This window comes from Esox lucius, chromosome 15 (genome assembly GCF_011004845.1).
Source record: "Esox lucius isolate fEsoLuc1 chromosome 15, fEsoLuc1.pri, whole genome shotgun sequence".
NCBI classification, from domain to species: domain Eukaryota; kingdom Metazoa; phylum Chordata; class Actinopteri; order Esociformes; family Esocidae; genus Esox; species Esox lucius.
The window spans coordinates 33,022,350-33,045,155 of record NC_047583.1 but is presented as its reverse complement, the minus strand read 5'-3'; the positions used below and the strand labels follow the sequence as shown (position 1 = coordinate 33,045,155).

Sequence of the window (22,806 nt, the reverse complement as noted above, 5' to 3'; positions counted from 1 at the left end):
AGCTACTTATGGCATAGGGTACTTATGGCGTGACCTTTTGTACACAGGCTAGGCTAGGACAGAAATTGAGTACTTTTTTATAAATTGCTATACTAAATCATGAAGAATAATTTATATTAATAAACATAGAATTGTCATTTTTCTGTTCCTTTACACTCCATCTGTCTCTCTTTCTCTTGCCCCCTATGTGTGTCTGTTTGTATCTCTTTACCTAGGACCAAAAAGGGTTCCGAAACCAAAGAACCCTTTTTGGTTCAGTGTCGCACATTTTCTTCCAAGCATGTATACAGAGATTACCAGTACCAATGAATGTACACGTTGTGTGTGCTAACCCCCCACTCTTACTCTGTATAAACAGACACACACAGACTCACACACATACATTACTTCAAAGCTGGGATCTCAACAGGCTTTTTCAGCCCCTGGTGTATTCTGTGCTGGTCTTTAGATATATGCACTACATAAAAGCTTATAAATTAAGGCAAAACACCATGTTCATAACCAGCATGTATGACGGCCACTGTACCTTCAGTCACAGGAAGTGTTAAGACCAGGACCCAGTCGGCACAAGCATTATACTACAATGTCTGAAGGGACAGTAGAGAGTATGTGAAACTGGGGGTGGTTCTAACCAGCATCTACAGACACAACAATAAAAATGCTTTATATAATTTATTTCACTATGATTTTAAGACTAGCTTATCTACAGGTTTGAAGTTTTTCCCTCCATTGCGTTCAAATCCAATCCACTGCTATCTACTGAAGGAAATGTCTTTTCAATGTCTTTTCAATGTCTTTTCAACCAGAAAGACATATTTTCAACATCTTGTGTTAATACAGTATATTATTCCAAAACATATTCCATTTCCTCACTGTCCTATCTATTAAAAATATGAACAATATAAAAAAATATACAACTAAAGTTATCTGTCTGTCAAACACCAAATAATTAACTTTAACACTGTGCCTAACCATTAACCTAAATACAGACCAAAAAGAGTATACCTTTTTTCAGCAGTTTTCATCTGACTTTGTGAATGTCCGTTTGTGGCTATAGAAGCTAATGATGACCACTATGAATGGTTGGGGCCATTAAAAGTAACCAGTAGTAAAAGAGATACTTTGGTGCAAATATTTGTGTGTATGTATGTGTTTGTATGTCTTGATGTACAGATAATTACACGCATGTGTGTGTTCTAATTTGAAAGCATATATGAGAGTGAAAATGTAGTGTACTTCCAAAATATAATGGAATTGAAATGCAAGAAGTCAAAGTGAGGAGAGCAAACTGGACACACACATACACTTGGACACGCAGTTTCCAGACAAATGCTGTACTTCACAAAGATAAACCTCACACCACACTAACAACCACATACAGACATACTTACCTGCAACAGAGATAGCTCACAAAGCTTCATAACAGTTTATTCATAAGATTTGGCAGCTATCCTTCTAACTCTATTTTTCACTTTCCTCTCACTCCTCCCTCTTTCCCTCACGTCTATTTCTTCTCCCTTTCACCTCCTGCATTCTCTATCTCTTTTGTGCATAGTGTGTGTGTGTGTGTGTTTGTATGTGTTTGTTTGTGTGTATTCAGAGCCTCCAGTGAGTTTCCTTTGCCCTATAATAAATCAGGCTTCCACTGTCGGCAAGTGCTAGCCTCTGCCAGTTAGATGAAGGGATTTACTAGAAAGAGCCATGGAAGTGAATACATAAATAAAAAGAATAACTAATACCTAGAGCTGGCAAGCTGCAGACACAAAAACACACACACACAAGGACACATATTCAGCTTTGGATTTGTGTGCACACCTTGGTGTGTGTGTGCATCCATGATCGTGGGAGTCTATTACCATTGAGTTTAATTGGACAATGTAACCTGATACTTTTGCCCCACACTGCCAGTCCCCCACAACCCTTTGGCCAATTAGCCGAGCCATCCCTTTGGCCTTGTTCCTTCCTCACAAATGAGAAGACTAACCAAATTTTTTAGACTCTCAACCCTCCACCCCTCCACTACTTCTATCCCTGTCAAAGCCTCCTCTAGGCTTTATTTATTCAATAGTGTCCCTTGTTCAAAGGAGTGTATATTCAGGGATTCAATTAGAGCATAGTGGAGAGAGAGAGACATGCCGTCCACCTCTGGCTGGTTCCATGCTTTTGTGTGTAATTGGATAGGGTCTATTACTGGAAGAGAGTGATAGAGAGATATAGAGAGAATATAAAACAAAGTGTGTGGGGTTGGTGGGAGCGAAAAGTGGGAGTGGCAGAGAAAGTGGTCAGAGAACTGAGTGGGTGGTCAATGAGTCCTTGGTTAATCGCAGATCAGGATGCTGTTTGGCATTCTGACCATATATACACAAGAGGGACGTCAGTTTGTGTGTGTGTTGGGTGGGTCATCTTGTAGGGCTTTAATTGCAACCCATACCCCTAATTAGTATACTTCCACAGCAATGGAATATGTTAAACAAGAAACCAGGCAAGCCTAGTTTAGCCGGCCCGCAATAGAAATTATTGCCACCTCGAGATTCAAACTTGGGTAACTCATGTGAAAGGCTGCATTGTTAACCACTAAACCACGGAAGAGTACATTTGCTGGGTGTCAGTATAGCCTCTTGTCTCTATCCTGAACTGATTAATGTCAAGTTTACCTCCTCCACAAATAGCAGCTATGTATTGCATTTGCCACTGGCCATTTTAACAGCGTATTAGCCAGTCATAAGCTTTACCAGTATCTACTAACTTACTGGAATAGTCATAAAAATGTATCAATTGCTAGCGAGTCTGCCAAAGCTATTTAATTTCTTGCCGTAAGTACGTATAATTTTTTTTTTCATGGCAAAACAACATACTTTTTTCTTTTATTCGTGAATGACATTTATACAATAACTATAAATAAAACCAAGGATAACTAACTTTTTCATCAAGTGAAAAGACAAGAGAATCATGGAATCTAACAGAAATAATTAATAAATGTCATTGCTCTCAATAGATTCGAACTTGTGAGGCACTATCTTTAACCACTATGCCACTGCATTACACGTTTCAGCAGTCGCTAGACTGCATTGAGGATTGTGTTAAACTGACTAACTTTTCTTATAAAGTTTACCTCCACCATAGTGTCTATGAACTGTATTGCCTTTTCAACTGGCCGTTTTAACAGCTTATTAGCCAGTAATAGACTTACTAGTATCTACTAACTTCTTAGGAATAATCATAAGAATAGAGCAATTGCTAGTGAGACTGAAGATGAACTATTCCATGCCAGAGACAGTCGCAATATAAGTATACAGTTTCAGCCAGCAAAGTTTTCGTCAACAAAGAATAATTCACAATGCGTATTTCGCTTCGCCTGTGAGGAGATACGAACTCGGAACCTATACTTCACAAATCCGCTTCTTAACAAGGGGTAGTCAGTCGGTCAATCAGTCACTCAGTAAGAGACATTCACTCTTCTTAGCCGGCTCCGCTTACGCAGTCCAGCAAAAATCTACTCTTGAAAATCAGTTCAATCTTACACGTGGAAGTATAAACTAACATCAGTGACCACTCAAGCCATTGAAAATGTTTTACAAGGACAGCAAATGTGGTATCATAATATGACAACTGAACCAGCCAACTGCCAGGAATAGCAGTGTATGTTGCACTTGAAAAACAACAAACACTACTGTAATCGTGTGCAATCATTTGCCAGGGATATAGTGTACACTCCTTTTTGTTTTCTTGTTTCAATTAAATATGCATTAACCACCAGTCTTTACAGATGAATGTGTGCTGTTGTTGTTGGTGTAGTAGTTGTTTCCTTTTTTTGTCACCAAATAGAATATACTACATCTTTGATTAGCTTGGTGGGATGGGATTTGGGGCCACAGCTTTCCACAGTAATTAAGCTGTCGATCAAAAGCAAGGCCGTCTGGGTAACAACAGTAAACTGAATGGAAACTTTTTCAGTACAGGTGGCCAGGAGATATGCAGCTTGTGCTTCCATAACAATATCTGGCTTAGTTTTATTCAAGAAATATAACTTCTTTGTATTCTCAATTTTCATGTAGATAGACTAAAAAGAATCAGAGTGGACATGAGGGCAAATGTAAAGAAATGAATCACTAATTGTACAGCTTCTGCGAAGCAAAATAATACTTACATTTTTAACTCTTTCTATATTCAGGTGATGTTTGAGGCCATTCGGGGATCGGGCTATGAAGGAGACATTGCCATTGATGATGTCTCAGTCACCAAAGGAAAATGCAAGCAAGAAAACTCTGTCTCCAACACAGGTATGCATGTCAGAATACTACCATAAGTTTAAGATGAAGTTGCCTCTGGATACTAATCTTGAGTATGTTTAGCATTTCCACTACTAAATATTAACATTAGAAGAGGGGAAGCTGATCCTACTTCTTTACGTGAAGCCCAGTTGAGTTACATGCAAGGGCATGAAACAAGTACACATGAAATGGAAAATATTGCTACATTAACAGTGCCCTTTACAATGTTGTGATGAAACATCGAAACAATATGCCACTTACGGAGAGATCGGAATTTTACATGATGAAACACAGAGAAAAATGGGGGAAGGTCATGCTTTTTTAATTTAATTTCAGTCTTGGGGAGGGTTTACAGTTTTTTTAATTAAGTCCAGGGAAGAGTAATTTAATTTTATAATCAATTAATTTCATTATCCTACTGTTAGGTCCGGAAATATTTGGACACTCTGTACGCCACCACAATGGATTTGAAATGACACTGAGACACATTTGAAGTGCAGACTTCCAGCTTTAATTCAAGGGGTTGAATAAAAATATTGTTTGTGTTGTATTGTAACGTTTAGGAATTGCAATCATTTTCATATACAGTCCCCTTATTTAAGGGGGACAAATGTAATCGAAAAAATGAAAGCAATTTTTAAAACTTTGTCAAGAATCCTTTGCAGATCAAATGCTGGGTTACCTCCTTTGTGATGCTTTGCCAGGCCATTACAGCAGTTGTTTATAAATTGGTTTGCATTTTCATGTGTGAAATAATTATTTAATCCCCTCTCAATCAGAAAGATTTCTGGCTCCCAGGTGTCTTTCATAAAGGTAACAAGCTGAGATTAGGAGACACTCTTAAAGGGAGTGCTCCTAATCTCAGCTTGTTACCTGTGTAAAAGACAACTGTCCAACGAAGCTATTAATCAATCATATTCCAAACTCTCCACCATGGCCAAGACCAAAGAGCTGTCCAAGGATGTCAGGGACGAGATTGTAGACCTACACAAGGCTGGAATGGGCTACAAGACCATCGCCATGCAGCTTGGTGAGAAGGTGTGTTGGTGCGATTATTCACCAATGGAAGAAACACAAAAGAACTGTCAAGTCTCCCTCGGTCTGGGGCTCCATCCAAGATCTGAAGGACTGAAATCCTGCAGCGCCCGCAAGGTCCCCCTGCTCAAGAAAGCACTTGTACAGGCCCATCTGAAGTATACCAATCAACTCAATTCGCCGTGTTTGGAGGAGGAGGAATGCTGCCTATGACCCCAAGAATACCATCCCCACCGTCAAACATGGAGGTGGAAACATTATACTTTAAGGGTTTTATTCTGCTAAGGGGACAGGACAACTTCACCAGATCAAAGTGACGATAGATGGGGCCATATACCATAACATCTTGGGTGAGAACCTCCTTCCCTCAGCCGTGGATGGGTATTGCAGCATGACCCATGACAATGACCCAAACCCATGGCCAAGGCAACAAAGGAGTGGCTCAAGAAGAAGCACATTAAGGTCCTTGAATGGCCTAGCCAGTCTCCAGACCCCATAGAAAATCTGTGGAGGGAGCTAAAGGTTTGAGTTGCCAAACGTCAGCCTCAAAACCTTAATGACTTGGAGAAGATGTGCAAAGAGGAGTGGGTCAAAATCCCTCCTGAGATGTGTGCACACCTGGTGGCCAACTACAAACGTCTGACCTCTGTGATTGCCAACAAGGGTTTTGCCACCAAGTGCTAAGTCATGTTTTGCAGAGGGGTTGAATCCTTATTTCAAAATTATTTCAAAATGCAAATCATTGTTTACAATTTTTGACATGTTGTTATTCTATCTCTCACTGTTCAAATAAACCAGCAGGGGATAAAATATATTTTTTTCCTCACTGTATATAAAGAGAGTATTACAATTACATTACAAGTATCCATGATAAAAGTTATCCGGAAATTGAAGTGATGCAGGCAGCAGGAAAGGTAAGTGCAAGAGCCTTTCCTCAAACCCTCGCTCTGGTTATATCCTAAAACTCTGGTAGTGGGGGTTGGTTAAATGACCTAAGGAAAACAAATGCAGTCGTGTAGAATAGACCCTTTATCAATCCCTGGGGCTCTTCCTATGACACAGGGGTGTTATTTCAAGGATCACGCAAGCTACTCTAGGCAATTAAAAGCAAGACTTATGTCTCTGCATTCGCTCCTTACAGATACAACTGTTAATATTGTAAGACTCCTGTTGTTATTTTATTTTAAAAACAGTATAATACATATTTTTATATGTGAAAGCATGAATGACTCACGTTCTGTAACGCAGCAAGGGGAAGTTAGCTCTGAGTGTAAATCAAGCTGATAATCTTCACAATAGTAAATTAAACCATCTATTCATTTTTGTCATACTTGGAAATTGTATCAAGTTTTTATACTCTGTCGGTTTTCTATTTATTGTTACTCTGCACTGTAAACTGGCAAAAGAATTTTGGGTATTTCATTCAATGATTACTGAATATTTAGTAAAGACATCTTTTGCTGCAATTACAGCTTTTGGTGTCACTAATTATATAGTGTCTTAAACAGTGTCAAAGATTCTCATTGGAATTATGATCAGGACACTGACTGGTTCATAGTAGGACATTCTCCTTTTTTTGACCCACTCCAGTTAATTTAAAATAATGTTGTGCTTGGGATCATTGTCCTTCTGAAGTGTTAATTTTATCATAACCTTCAGTTTTTTTAACGGACTGGAGCAGATTCTTTTGCCATATTTCCTTTTAGTTGCACTACCATTCAAAAGTTTAGGGTTACTTAGAAATGTCCTCGTTTTTGAAAGAAAAGCTAATATTTTGTATATACATTAAAATAATGGAAGATAATGTTTTTCCAGAACATTCCAGATAGATTCAGTGCTGAGTAAATTTGGTGTAACTTCTAGAACTTTCTTGAACTTTTCAGTAATATAAACAGTAGTATATATTCAGGGGCCTTAAGCTCACCAGTAACATGTAGTTCCAGCTACTTAAGTAGATACATGCAGTATCAACATTTTTCTGAAATAGAATCAAGATGCGGCAGATGCATTTTCCTATATCTGCGGCCAATTTATCAAGACAAGAGCAAAAAAATACTCAGTGAAAGCATCTACAAAAATGTGTGAGGCCTTCAAAGCATTTTTCGGCATGCCTTTCGGGGATCAAGAAAAACCTTTGGCACCTCATTTCACCTGCGAGTACTACAAAAAATCTCTGGAAGGTAAGATGGACAATTGTTGCTCACAATTGTATGTTACACATTTTTAATTTTAAAAAGTTTTAACATTTTCCTTGTTACTGAAAAAATATCATATATGAAACATTTTGTGAGAATCTCTTACACATTAGTTATGGGTAAAATAAATGTATTTTTGTCGGATGGTACAAAGGGGAAAAGAGAGCCATGAAGTTCGCTATCCTAAGAATTTGCCGGGAACCCACTAACCACTCAAGCAACTGCTACAGAGGAAGCCATCGCTCTGACCCTCCATCGCTCTGCCTTCAACACCATTGTGCCGCACAAGCTGGCGGTTAAGCTCATGGATCTGGGTATCGACCCCACTATGTACAGATGGATCCTGAACTTCCTGACGGGCAGACCCCAGGGGGTGCGGATGGGAAATGCCAGCTACTCCTCACTGACTCTCAGTACTGGTTCCCCCCAGGGCTGTGTGCTGAGCTCGGTTCAGTACTCTCTCTTCACCCACAACTGCCTGGCAACTCACATCTCCAACACCATTGTTAAGTTTGCAGACGACACCACCATCATAGGCCTGATCTCTGACAACAACGAGTCAGCCGATAGAAACAAAGTAAGGTCACTTATTTCGTGGTGTCAGGACAACAACCTCCATCTCAATATCAGCAAAACAAAGAAGATTATTGTTGATCACAGGAAGCAGCGGGGGGGAGACCAGGCCCCCATACACATCAATGGGTCTGCAGTACAGAGAGTTCACAACATCAGGTTCCTCAGGGTCAACATCAGTGATGACTTGACATGGTTTCATCCCTCTAACGTTGTGGTGGGGGAGGCCAGGAAACAGCTCTTCTTCCTACACCAATTAAGGAGATTTGGCATGGATTCCATGATACTCACCAACTTCTACAGATGCACTATCAAGAGTATCCTGACCGGCTGTGTCATCGCCTGGTATGGCAGCTGCACCGCCCTCGATCGCAAAGCACTTCAGAAGGTGTTTCAATCAGCAGAGAGCATCACAAGGTCTGACCTGCCGTTCCTGGAAGATCTCTACAGAGAGAGGTGTAGAAGGAGGAGCAAACAGATCATTACAGATCCCAGCCACCCATGCCATGGACTGTTAACCAAGCTGCCGTCAGGCAGAAGTTACAGGAGTATTAATTCCAAAACAAACAGGCTACGGGACAGCTTCTTTCCACAGACTGTAAGGCTGCTCAACTTGGGAACCCATCTTTCCTTCCATCCATCGTCCATGCACACATGTCACTTTATATCATGCACACCTGTCACATGTACATTGCACTACGGTTGAATAGTTGTATAGTTATTATTATTGATGTGTGTTTTTGTAGTGTTATTACTGATTGATTGTGTTATCTAATTTTTTTTAATTATAATTACTGTTACTTTTTAGCTTTTAATTGCACTGCTGGGAGTAGGAAAACCAATCATTTCTTTACTGTAATTTGTAATTGCAATTGACAAATAAACCTTTTGAACTGCATGGTGGACTCTTCTAAACATCAGACTGGCAAGAATGCACCTGCTATGATATCTGGACCTTCCTTCATCCAATATCCTCCATCACCCTCACATTGCCATAAGCTCCCTGTACCCACTCCTCCATAGAGAGAGCAGCCGTCTTTTTATAAGAGAGAAGCAAGTCAGAGAGCGGGGAGGGTATTATACATCCAGAAGACAAATTTGGATGTGGCGCTGAGAAGAGAAACCCATACTACCCCAATCAAAAAGACCTCAACAACTTGATTAGAGATCTTGGTCTCACCAAGTCAAGTGGCGAGCTTTTGACATCTACGCTCAAGCAGTGGGATCTGTTGGATGAAAGTGTGCAAATCGCAGATCAGAGGAAGCATCACCAAGTTTTTCCAGCTTCTTCATCCATCATGATGGGCTCTGCTTCTGCCACAATGTGATCAGTCTGTTCGAGGCAATTGAAATTGTGTGTAATCAGAATGAGTGGTGCCTCTTCAGGAGCCTCAATGCTGTGCTGCTCAATATGGTAACAATTACCCGTCTCTTCCCCTGGCTCACTCGGTGTACCTCACAACAGCATCAAGACCTTGCTGTATGCCTTGAAGTATAATGAGTATGTCTGTGAGGTCATAGTGGACTTCAAAATGGTGGCAATCCTAATGGGTCTCAAAGGCAGTTTTACCACATTCCCCTGCTATCTTTGCCTTTGGAACAGCAGGGACACCAAGGCACACTACCACAGGCGGGACTGGCCACAGCAGACCGAGTTCTCTGTGGGGAGGAACAACATCAAGTTGGAGCCGCTGGTGGACCACCGGAAGCTGCTGATGCCACCACTGCACATCAAAACAATTGAAACAATTTGTCAGAGCTTTAGATAAGGAGACAGCAGCCTTTAAATTCCTTCAGTACATCTTCTCTAAGCTGTCTGAGGCAAAGGTCAAAGCTGGTGTCTTCGTCGAGCTACAGATGAAGAAGATCCTGGAGTGCAATTAATTTCCCAAGAAGCTCACTTGCAAGTAGAAAGTGACTAGGAACAGCTTTGTCACAGTGTTTTGGGGCATTATCAGCAACCATCACTTCTTTGTACCAATGGCACTTTATGTTTGCTAATCCAAATTTGTCAATTTAAAAGGCTTATTGATCATAATAATCACCTTTTGAAATAATGTTAGCACCACTGAAAACTGTTGTGCTGATTAAATAGGAAATAAAACTGGCCTTCTCTAGATTTTTTGAGTATCTTCAGCATCAGCGTTTGTGGATTTGTGGGTCAAAATGGCCATAAACAAATAACTTTTTGCGGAAACTTGTCAGCCTTTTCTGGTTCTGAGAAATGAAGGTAAATCCATGCGAGAATCAGCTAAGCAATTGAAGATCTCGTACAACGAAATGTTGTATTCACTTCACAGAACATTACAAATTACCCAAGACTTTTGAACGGTAATGTATATTCTACTGTGAGTAAGGTAGGCTAACTAAATAGAACTGAAAATAAGTAATTAACCTGGGGCGCCGTATAGGGGGGAAAAGTTTGGACAATTCCAAGGGCCCATGACTGACAGGGGCCCAAAAAGATTTGTGCGATGTGTTACATTATACTTTTTTTATAAAATGTGCAGAAAGTTTAGAATCTAGTTAATCTAACTGCAGTATACAATTTAACGTAGCTATTACGGCGAATAACTCCTATGCAAGTGTTTGAGTATAGTCAGCATCCACACAACAGGCACCAGCGTCGTTGGTTTTGGACCTGGTGGTAAATTTTGTAATTAGCATGAGCCGTCTTCTTCTGATTTCTTATCTTGATGGTCCCAGAGATATAGCAAAGTAAATTGACAACGATTCATGTTCTTCACAGCGAAATCCAACTCGATCAACTCAGCACAAAACTATTCATGATATTCAAAACCCTTACTAGGTTTTAACACAGCATAATTGGTATTTCTGAGAAGAAGAGAGTCTCTAGCATTTAACCAGAGATAGTTTATCCTTCTACGTGGCCTCTATGCTTGTCAAGACGTCAACAAAACATGCAGTCTGGCACTGTTTACTCACAGGCTTTTGTGTTTTGTAGCATGTATCTTCCTCAAACGACGACCAATGGATTTGAAACTTGCTAGGTTGAGAGCACATGAGCCACAATTTATGGCAGTTGTTGAACGATCACCTTCAAAGTTGACTATTGTGCAAGACGCATAGCTGTCGCTGCTCACAAAACTATACTCTACATTTAAAGTTTAAATGGGTACTCCTAAGTGGAAAAGTACAGATGGAGACCAAGTTGGACTAGATTTTTTGAAGAAATCATGGACTGTGAGTCAAGCAACTTGGTGAGTACAATAAGATAGATTTCCCAAGACATACAGTATATTAGAATTAGCATATTAGGCTATGTTAGGCTATGTCACATAGTTTCTGCGCATCTTAGTATCATTAACGTCATTTTAGTAGATTTCTGTTCATAATGTCCTTATACACTCACCTAAAGGATTATTAGGAACACCATACTAATACTGTGTTTGACCCCCTTTCGCCTTCAGAACTGCCTTAATTCTACGTGGCATTGATTCAACAAGGTGCTGAAAGCATTCTTTAGAAATGTTGGCCCATATTGATAGGATAGCATCTTGCAGTTGATGGAGATTTGTGGGATGCACATCCAGGGCATGAAGCTCCCGTTCCACCACATCCCAAAGATGCTCTATTGGGTTGAGATCTGGTGACTGTGGGGGCCATTTCAGTACAGTGAACTCATTGTCATGTTCAAGAAACCAATTTGAAATGATTCAAGCTTTGTGACATGGTGCATTATCCTGCTGGAAGTAGCCATCAGAGGATGTGTACATACATGGTGGTCCTAAAGGGATGGACATGGTCAGAAACAATGCTCAGGTAGGCCGTGGCATTTAAACAATGCCCATTTGGCACTAAGGGGCCTAAAGTGTGCCAAGAAAACATCCCCCACACCATTACACCACCACCACCAGCCTTCACAGTGGTAACAAGGCATGATGGATCCATGTTCTCATTCTGTTTACGCCAAATTTTGACTCTACCATCTGAATGTCTCAACAGACATCGAGACTCATCATACCAGGCAACATTCAATACAGTCTTCAACTGTCCAATTTTGGTGAGCTTGTGCAAACTGTAGCCTCTTTTTCCTATTTGTAGTGGAGATGAGTGGTACCCGGTGGGGTCTTCTGCTGTTGTAGCCCATCCGCCTCAAGGTTGTGTGTGTTGTGGCTTCACAAATGCTTTGCTGCATACCTTTGTTGTAACGAGTGGTTATTTCAGTCAAAGTTGCTCTTGTATCAGCTTGAATCAGTCGGCCCATTCTCCTCTGACCTCTAGCATCAACAAGGCATTTTTGCCCACAGGACTGCCGCATACTGGATGTTTTCCCTTTTCACACCATTCTTTGTAAAACCCTAGAAATGGTTGTGCGTGAAAATCTCTGTAACTGAGCAGATTGTGAAATTTGTTCCGGCCCGTCTGGCACCAACAACCATACCATGCTCAAAATTGCTTAAATCACCTTTCTTTCCCATTCTGACATTCAGTTTGGAGTTCAGGAGATTGTCTTGACCAGGACCACACCCCTAAATGCATTGAAGCAACTGCCATGTGATTGGTTGATTAGATAATTGCATTAATGAGAAACTGAACAGGTGTTCATAATAATCCTTTAGGTGAGTGTATCTAACCAATTGTCCATGTGATTTGGCTATGCCATTTTGTGGCTGTTTTTTATGGCCTATTCATCCCCATATTTCTCCCTGAATACCTAACAGTGATTCAGGAGGTCCCTCTGGCTCTTGACCCCCACCCCACTGTGATGCCATCATCTGGCTGGCCATTTCAGAGCTTTCCCAGAAGTCTCCCCCTTCTTTCTCCTATTCGCTTCTACTATTTTCCTTTCTACTCCTGCCAACAGTTTGCTTACTATCTATGTGTGTAAGGAAGCATAGATATGATCTAACATATGATGCAAACACCACATATGATGTTAGATAACCGCATATGATGCAAACATCACACGTTAGATCATTGGATCCGCCTGCTTGTTGCGCCTCCTGTTAGTACCTTTATGAAGAGAAGCTACTTTTCCATCATTTATAACATTCCTGGGAGTGTGTAACCCTTATTTTAATCACCTTTTCTACTGTTGTTTGTTCTGGGTATGTATGAACTTGAAAATTCATAATCCACAAAGTGGCCAATCTGGAAAGGACACTTGGCCTTGCTTTAAAAATGATTAAGTAGATTACTGAATTTTATATCAAATGGCCATGAAACTTTACCCAGATCCTGCTGACATCTATTGAATCAAGTGGAAAGTTCTTCCAGGTTCATAATTTATGTTTGGCCTTCCCCACTGCAATTCAAACATGAGGAGGAATTTTGTTTGTTAAACATTTTGTTTGTTATCTTCTGCCAAATCTATTGTGTTATACTTTCCTGCATTCATTTATAATTCCTACAAACTACAGAGTGTTTCCTTTGAAATGGAACCCAAAATATGTTTCTACTATATTCAGGTCATGAGCTACAAGCATTTAGATTTGGGTACACCATTTTAGGCAGAAATTGACTTTTTTTGCCTTATCTATGAGAGGTTAAAAGAATAGAGCACAAGCATTCCCAGAGCTCGGGATGAGCATAATTGGAGTGGCAGAGAAGACTGAGACAATTTCTTGAATGTGCTCCAGCCACATCCACTAAATAGAATATACTCCTCATTCCACACTCAGTTACTTAACAAGTCACGCTTTAGATAACTGAGATATTTCAAAGAATAATCATATCAATAGATTGAATTTAAGAAACTATGACATACTTTGACTGAAGCACCCATCATATTATATGACAAGCACAATACATCTCTGGAAAAAATTAAGAGACCACTGCACCTTTTTCTTTCCTTTCCAAAAAGGTTGAAAAGGAAGGTTTTGAGTGAGGAACAGAAGGGTTAAAATTAAGAGGCTACTGCAAATTAAACGCTTCACTCAAAACTTTCCTTTTCAACTTTTTTAGAAAGGAAAGAAAAAGGTGCAGTGGTCTCTTCATTTTTTCCGGAGCTGTATGCATAAAAAAAACGAATACAGTTGTTTGAACATGATAAAAAGTTGATCAAATAAGATTGTAATTTGTGTGAATGTCTTAGAATCGAATTATAACAACTTGAATTTAAACGACAACAACAATGTTTTTTATTATCGGTATTTTTTAAGTGAAATCACAGCATTTTTACTGAATTTGCTTAAACTTCTAAATTAATGTTGGTCTGTGTGCCAAACTGAACACTTCACTCACTCATGGAAAGTACTTTAAGAACTATATCAGAAGGTGATACACCTCTCCCTACTCGCTGCTGTAAAATACATTTATGTTCATTAATGCATCTAAAATAAATTATCATTGTTGTCATTTTTGGTAATTGCACAAGAAACATATCGACATGCACATGTCCGGGTTGAAAGTCCACATAGATTCTGCTGCTCTTAGTCCATGAGGAACATAGAGCACAGACACATTTTCCCAATTAAACATGGTTCACCTTTGAGAGCCCATTGAAAATGGATGGTCCTTTATTAATGCTGAACAAGAATTTCCATTTACTTCTTCACTTGACTGCCTTCAATTGGAATGACTTCCAACCTACATCAGAAAATAAATCCCATTATGAGAAGATAGAGATTTAGGAAGAGAAACCTTGTGAGATGAACAAAGAACAGTAGTCTGAATGTGAGAGAAAAAGTTACAGAACACCGATCACACAATGCAAGTAATGGACGGGGGATATTCTGCTGATTGGAATATAACACAGTTCGAATTGAGAAAGAAAACCGAGGAAAGAGACGTACTGAAATATTTAAAGCTGATATAAAAACTAAGAAGTGAAAAAGAGCAGTGAGAGCTGTTGCCAGTGAGGGGGCTGTGGAAGCAGCTGGACTCCCTGCCGCTCCCGCCAAGAGTGCTGTAGTATAAGAAGGTCTTGGACCCTACTTCCCTTAGTCCCTCTCCTGCTCCGTCTGTCAAGAGGCGAATGTGTAGTCGTTATGAGGTGGAAGAGGTTGGCACTGCAAACTGTGGAAAGTGGGCACACTGAGACAGCGTGGTATCCATGACTGGAAGACTGAGAGGGCATCTGCCCAGGCCGATGCCTCCTGTCCTGGACACCAGATCCACCTGGCCACAGTGAAAATTACCAGATTCAAAATGTTTACTCTCCCAGGAAATTATACACTGAGAGCAGACTGGTCCTTTAGCTCTCCAGCCTAAATATACAGTGACATTGAGCTTTGCCCATAATATCATTCTTCCTTTTTGAGATTCACAGCACCGGCCAATTTGCTCAGCTTGATGTTGCTTTGACGCCTTACACAGACCATGGTTAGATAGGGTGGTTTAAACTGCTATTCTTTTACTGTGTGATTAGAAAAATACTGTCACTTTTCAAGTGTGTTATATCACAGAGCATGGTCCCTGGTGTTATAGCCTAAATGCAAAACACTAAGACAAAAAGCAATAACAAAAAAGTTAATCTGTTCACTGGTATCCACTCAAAGTAAGATGAGAACGGGTTTTTAAAGCTTTTGACCAACACTGATGTGGACTGAGACTGCTGAACACCTGGAAGAACCAATGGGGGCTCCTAATTTTGCTATACCGATGGGACCTTTCCAGGATCAATTATGCGATATCAGTAAGTAAATGTACTAAATGTGGATTTGAATAGGCTTTGTAAACAAGCTCTCTGTGTTCAACCTAAACGTGATTACCATACAACAGAACATATCATCAGGAATTACATTTATTCCCAGTGGTGGGAATGCCCCTAATTGTCACACTCGAGAGGCAGGACATGAAGCGCAGAGCTGAAGTACATTCTTTTTATTTGACGAATAAAACCAAAGGAGAGAAACAAACTGAGACATGTTGCAAGTAGCACAAACACAAACAATGATCCACACCAGGTATGGAAACTACTGAACTTAGATAGGTCCCCAATTAGAGACAACAAGGTGCAGCTGCCTCTAATTGGGGATGTTGGAATATATCGTTCGTATAGTGGTTACCTTAATAAGAACATACTCGGTTGAAAATCAAGGGAGAAAGAGCTTTATTAAAAACACCACAGCAGAGTTGTCTGATGTTACATGCTCAATCGATCTCATTGTAAATATGGTTGCTAGCGGTTATATACATTGAAAAGTGTGTCTGCCTAGCATGGATCACATTTCCACAAGAACCCCATGCCCCCATAACCATTCCAACAGAGAGAATCTAAACAGAAATGTTTCTGTTGTTCTCATTATCTAGGCACTTTTAACATTCCACAAAACATACTTTCATATAATTCCACATTTCCTCCTGTCACACATGTAAGAAAAAACATGACATGTTTGATAAAACATTACAAGTACAATTCAATTCCTGATGAAAAGAAAAGGCCCATAAACCTATGGTACAAATGATAAACAAAACAATAAAAGGAGTGTCTGACCCATGAGGTCTTATTGTTCCTTAATTGAACATGAATGTAAACAAGACACAATTAACACGCCCCACTCTGATACATTACTCAATGCATGGCAGTCATCAATTCCTCCCCCACCTCAGATTATAAGGGTCAAGAAACATCTTGACATCAATAGGCCTCTATCAGTGTTAACTGAACGGTGTTCTGCAGAAATCAGCCTCACCATGACATCATGAATAAAAACACTTCCACTGAACAATCAAAAATCCCCCCATGATTCATGGTACAAATTCATACAGAAGACCCATTCATCCTGTTGTACCTGTGAAAAATTCTACCTTTAAAAAGGGAAATGATCCCCATTCTAACCATACCAGGATAGCCGTCATAAGGTTGATCATTAAGCATCATCACAAAAAGAGTCCAATATCGGGACAGTCATAGTATAGATTTTCCCACCTGCCATGTGTGGTACGCACACTCAGTTGTCTGTGTCCAGTTGGTGGCGTGATGTACAAGTAGAAAAGGGTTTTTGATGTCCCGATCTGTTGAACATATAACTGCAAAACAACGATTAATGTGGTTCAACAGTCCATCGGACTATGATCCACTGGGTATTGTTCTGTCAACTCCCAAAAATGAAGACAATAGATCAGTCCTGAAAACTCAGAAGTTCCATCCAGAACTGACTTGGTTGATGTTTGATTCCTTGTGCTATATTTATGCCTGATAGAAACTGGAATAAGATTGTCAGATTTGACTTTGCTTAGCCAAATCAAAAATTATTATTCAACCATTAAAATGTTAGTCCTTACATCAAACAAAACAATTTCCAAATAAACAAATTCTGTAAATGAAAGATGTAAAACATAACAGGTGGCAATGCTCCGTTATTACTATGCAAACAGGAAAGATATATTTTCATGCAACTCTTGGTACCAATTTGATTTGCTTTGAACTCTCAGTTAATTTCTTTTCAATCATAATTAATTATCATATCAGACATCCCCCCTGCGTTCGCTTCATGAAGTCAATTGAAAAGTGACACCATGACAGAAAGCAGAATCACGGCGAATACGGCCACAGGTGCCTTCCTGAATGCACACTGGCCATCATATCAAGACGGTTATGAAAAATCTGAAATTGGTAGTAGGGATGGATCTGGAATCCATACCAAAAGGAGATGCATCCTGTATATTCATCAAAATATGTTAAAAACACAAAAATTCACAAACACAATCAAATACATCACATGTGCAACATGGTTGTGCAAAGGAATTATAAACCATATAACCTATTGACAAATTTGTCTTACGTAGCTAAACAGCTCTCAAATTTGACTTTACCTCAGTACCTTTCTACAAGTCTGTGAAATTGGCTATCATGTATACAAGAACTGCTGTAGTTTCTTGGCATAACTAAATAATTGGTTTGCACTCTAGGGAATAAGCTGCTCAACTGAACTGTAGGGGAGAAAAAACACCCATGTTGCAGTGGTTTACCTGCTGTGACCACCAGGGTGATTGTATTAGCATATCTACAGTACCCACATTTTTCATTTTCACTGGTAACGGCCAATCTACCTCATGACAAACACAAACAATGTCTTGATTAACCTCCTAAATTTTAGGGAAAATCTCCAACTCTGATTCATTTGTTATTTCAAATAGTGGCGTTCAGCCAAACCTTAAATCACAACTTTAATGCATATTTTGACCACGTCTGTGTTTCTATTGGCATTAAAACTGCTCTATGACTTTAGGTCTCTACCCTCACTTCAGGTTGGTTTCAAAATCATAACTTTGAACGTTAAAGCTATTGAGAGAAAAATATATTTAGCTTTTAATTAATTGATTATCTTAAAACTGAATATGCTCATGTTGAAGAAATTACCACAGATGAGACCAGTCTAAACACTCATATTTAACCCTCAGCAAAAGGCTACCCTGATTTAATGGGAAACAATGGTTGGGTCCATCTCAGGGGGGTCTCCCACCCTTCCCGGAGCCCTTGGCATTGACCCACGTATGGTGGGCCATAAATAAAGGCCAAATGCATTTTCTTATTTACATGAAATTTAAGTTTCCACACTTAAAAAATCTGACATGGTTCTCAGATTGTCTGTAGTAAGATATGTTACACAAGTACTACCTCAGTTATCATTGGAAAAACTATATTATAACTATAAAACTATATTATAACCAAACTCAATTCAGCATTTTAAATAGGACATTTAGTTTTATTGTTGGAATAAATTCACTTTGGGCTGTTTTACTCTCTTTTGTTTTATAGGCTATGACTATGTTGGATTCAAATTCAGTCCTCATGGGACAGAGTGTTTTTCTTTACATTAAAGACTGTTATGATGTGGATGCTGCATTCTACCTCTTATTCTTTCCAGAAAAGGAGAGACAACTACAGTGGCCTGGGCACAACCACTAAAACAATTGTACAATTCCAATAAAAATACTCCCCCCAATAGCGCAAAACACAACAACTAATAATAGTACACCACAAAATAAAAATACTCCCCCAATAGTGCAAAACACAACCACTAATACCATTACACACCCCCAATAAAAATACTCCCCCCAATAGCGCAAAACAAAAACAGTAGTACAGTTACACAATCCCATCAGAAATACTCCCCCGCATAGCGCAAAAAACAACCACTAATACAATTAACACACCCCCAGTGAAAATACTCCCTCAATAGTGCAAAACACAACCAATAATACAGTGACATACTCCCAATAACATACACCTTCCCCAAACATAAACGCATTCCCCCAAAATACGAAACAACATTAAGTCAAAATGGAAAGGGTAGGTACGAGACTCTTATCGCTGATTGGATGCACAGTCTGTTATTCGGGGTGAACTGGAAATAGGAAATTATTCTATTGCTGCTATGAGAAGGAAGAAGAATTATTAATAATTCTGGTTAGCTACTAACTGCATTTTGTTATATTGTTGGTCTACTTGTACTTGTTCAATGACAATAAAGTTTATTTAAATCCAATATTAAGAAGGAAGACGAATTAATATAACCAATTCAACGAGACACGTAAATGAACCCATTCGTAGTTATTATTATCAGAGACATTCATATGAGGTCATCCCCAGATAACACGCATACGTCTTCTTGCCAATATCAGCCTCAGATTGAGACATTTTATTTGCATTTAAAACATAGAGAGAGGTCAGCTGTGTGTATGAAAGATCGAATGGATCGTATTCCAACTATAACAGTGAGGTCGGCTTTGTGCGTAGATCTAAAGGAATTACTTAACTGTGACAGCAGCCTACTGGGTCAGCTATTAATGGTGAGCACATCAAATTAGATAATATCCAGAGATGTAAATCTTCACCAGATTGCTGTCTATATGTCCAGTTATTTAAAATAAATACAAAAATAAAAATAAATCAGCGATCAAATGCTGCATTCTTTGTTAATACGTAAATACCATGGGAATCTTTAATTTGTGAACACGATCAACTCTCTCACCCTGTACACATCAGTAATGCATGAACATCACCAGCCAAAGCTAGATAACCTAAATTATGAGATATTTCTTGATACAGTATCTCACAAAAGTGAGTACACCCCTCACATTTTTGTAAATATTTGATTATATCTTTTCATGTGACAACACTGAAGAAATGACACTTGAGTGTACAGCTTGTATAACAGTGTAAATTCGCTGTCCCTTTGAAATAACACAACACACAGCAGTTAATGTCTAAACCGCTGGCAACAAAAGTGAGTACACCCCTAAGTGGAAATGTCCAATGTCCAACCCTTTTGGGTATGGAGTTCACCAGAGCTTCACAAGTTGCCACTGGAGTCCTCTTCCACTACTCCATGACGACATCACGGAGCTGGTGGATGTTAGAGACCTTGCGCTCCTTCACCTTCCGTTTGAGGATGCCCCACAGATGCTCAATAGGGTTTAGGTCTGGAGACATGCTCGGCCAGTCAATCCCCTTTACCCTCAGCTTCTTTAGCAAGGCAGTGGCCATCTTGGAGATGTGTTTGGGGTCGTTATCATGTTGGAATACTGCCCTGCGGCCCAATCTCCAAAGGGAGGGGATCATGCTCTGCTTCAGTATGTCACAGTACATGTTGGCATTCATGGTTCCCTCAATGAACTGTAGCTACCCAGTGCCAGCAGCACTCATGCAGACCCAGACCATGACACCACCACCATGCTTGAGTGTAGGCAAGACACACTTGTCTTTGTACTCCTCACCTGGTTGCCGCCACACACGCTTGACACACTCTGAACCAAATACGTTTATCTTGCTCTCATCAGACCTCAGGACATGGTTCCAGTAATCCATGTCCTTAGTCTGCTTGTCTTCAGCAAACTGTTTGTGGGCTTTCTTGTGCATCATCTTTAGAAGAGGCTTCCTTCTGACCCATTTGATGCAGTGTGCGGCGTATAGTCTGAGCACCAACAGACTGACCCCCCACCCCTTCAACCTCTGCAGCAATGCTGGCAGCACTCATACATCTATTTCACAAAGACAACCTCTGGATATGATGTTAAGCTCGTGCACTCAACTTCTTTGGTCGACCATGGCGAGGCCGGTTCTAAGTGGAACCTGTCCTGTTAAACCGCTGTATGGTCTTGGCCATCATGCTGCAGCTCAGTTTCAGGGTCTTCGCAATCTTCTTATAGCCTAGGCCATCTTTATGTAAAGCAACAATTCTTTTTTTCAGATCTTCAGATAGTTATTTGCCAAATTTAACACACCTGCTCCCCATTCATACCTGAGACCTTGTAACACTAACGAGTCACATGACACCGGAGAGGGAAAATGGCTAATTGGGCCCAATTTGGACATTTTCACATAGGGGTGTACTCACTTTTGTTGCCAGTGGTTTAGACATAAATGGTTACGTGTTGAGTTATTTTGAGGGGACAGCAAAATTACACTGTTATACAAGCTGTGCATTCACTACTTTACATTGTAGCAAAGTGTCATTTCTTCAGTGTTGTCACATGAAAAGGAATAATCAAATAATTACTAAGATGTGAGGGGTGTCCTCAATTTGTGAGATACTGTTTTGTTGTCAACTTTTCACCCACTACTCTAAAAAGGGATATCTTATCTATATAGAAGAGTAGATACTATGCACAATATATGCAAAAAAATAGTATATACTATGCTCACTATACTTTGCACAACCACTGAAACTGTGTAAATGTGTTAAAATTATTGCCACAGTGACGGCAATCCATGTTCCTGTCTTATTATATTACTTCTCTTTGCCTCTTTGAAACCATGGCTTAACAGCTAGCTACTAAACTGTAATTTCCAATTTACCTTGAATAACAGGCTGTGCATCCAATCAGTGACAACAGTCTTTTACCTGCCCTTTCCATTTTGACTTAATGTTGTTTCGTATTTTAGGGGAATGCGTTTAGGTTTGGGGAAGGTGTATTGTATTGTAAGTGTGTCATCGCATTAGTAGTTGTGTTTTTCGCTCTTGCGGGGACATTTTTTATTGGGGGTGTGTAATTAGGGGTCCTTGCCCCGAAGGAGATCAGGAGCATTATAATTTTTGGTAGGATTATTCGGGGTCCTTGCCCCGAAGGGGCTCAGGAGCCCTATTATTTTTGTTAGGATTATTATTAGGGGTCCTTGCCCTGAAGGAGCTCAGGAAGACTATTATTTTTGTGAGGATTATTAGTATTATTCCTTTTTTTGGACGCAAAACATTAAGAGACCACTGCACCTTTTTTTTTCTTTCCAAAAAAAGTTAAAAAGGAAAGTTTTGAGTGAGGAACAGAAGTGTTCAATTTGCAGTGGTCTCTTAATTTTAACCCTTCTGTTCCTCACTCAAAACCTTCCTTTTTGACTTTTTTGGAAATGATCACCCGACACCGCTTCAAGCCTGGTTCCTCTCTAGTTTTCTTCCTAAATTTCGGACCCTTTTAAGGAGTTTTTCCTTGGCCACTATGCTTCAACACTTTTGCTGCTTGGGGTTTCAGGCTGGGTGATTTATACAAGCACTTTGTGACAACTGCTAATGTAAAAATATATTTGATTGGTTGATTGATCAACAAATGCATAGGGCTCCATAGGAAATGAATAGAAATCAGTGAGGAATGAATGTGAGTCTACTGAGAATGAATAGAGGTCAATGCGGAATGAATGGGAGTCAATGGGGATTCAATGTGAGACTATGGAGAACACAGAAACCAGTGAATTGGGAGCAATGGGGAATTAATTGGGGTCTATGGCGAATGCATGGATGTCAAAGGGCATTTGCATGGAAGTCAATAGATTTCAAGTAAAGTTACTGTGGCTTGCTTTAACGCTTTCAAAGTATTTTGATACATTG

General features: G+C 39.8%; 1 protein-coding gene across 4 annotated transcripts in view; it reads left to right on the top strand.

Moving 5' to 3' along the window:
- LOC105030282 (MAM domain-containing glycosylphosphatidylinositol anchor protein 1) overlaps positions 1-22,806 on the top strand; it is a 439,262-nt gene that overhangs the window by 396,813 nt on the left and 19,643 nt on the right. For all 4 annotated transcript variants that reach the window (XM_013133057.4, XM_020053829.3, XM_020053828.3 and 1 more), the window contains exon 18: positions 4,172-4,280. In XM_013133057.4, coding sequence (XP_012988511.2) covers positions 4,172-4,280 — 109 coding nt within the window. The remainder of the gene's footprint in view (positions 1-4,171; positions 4,281-22,806) is intronic.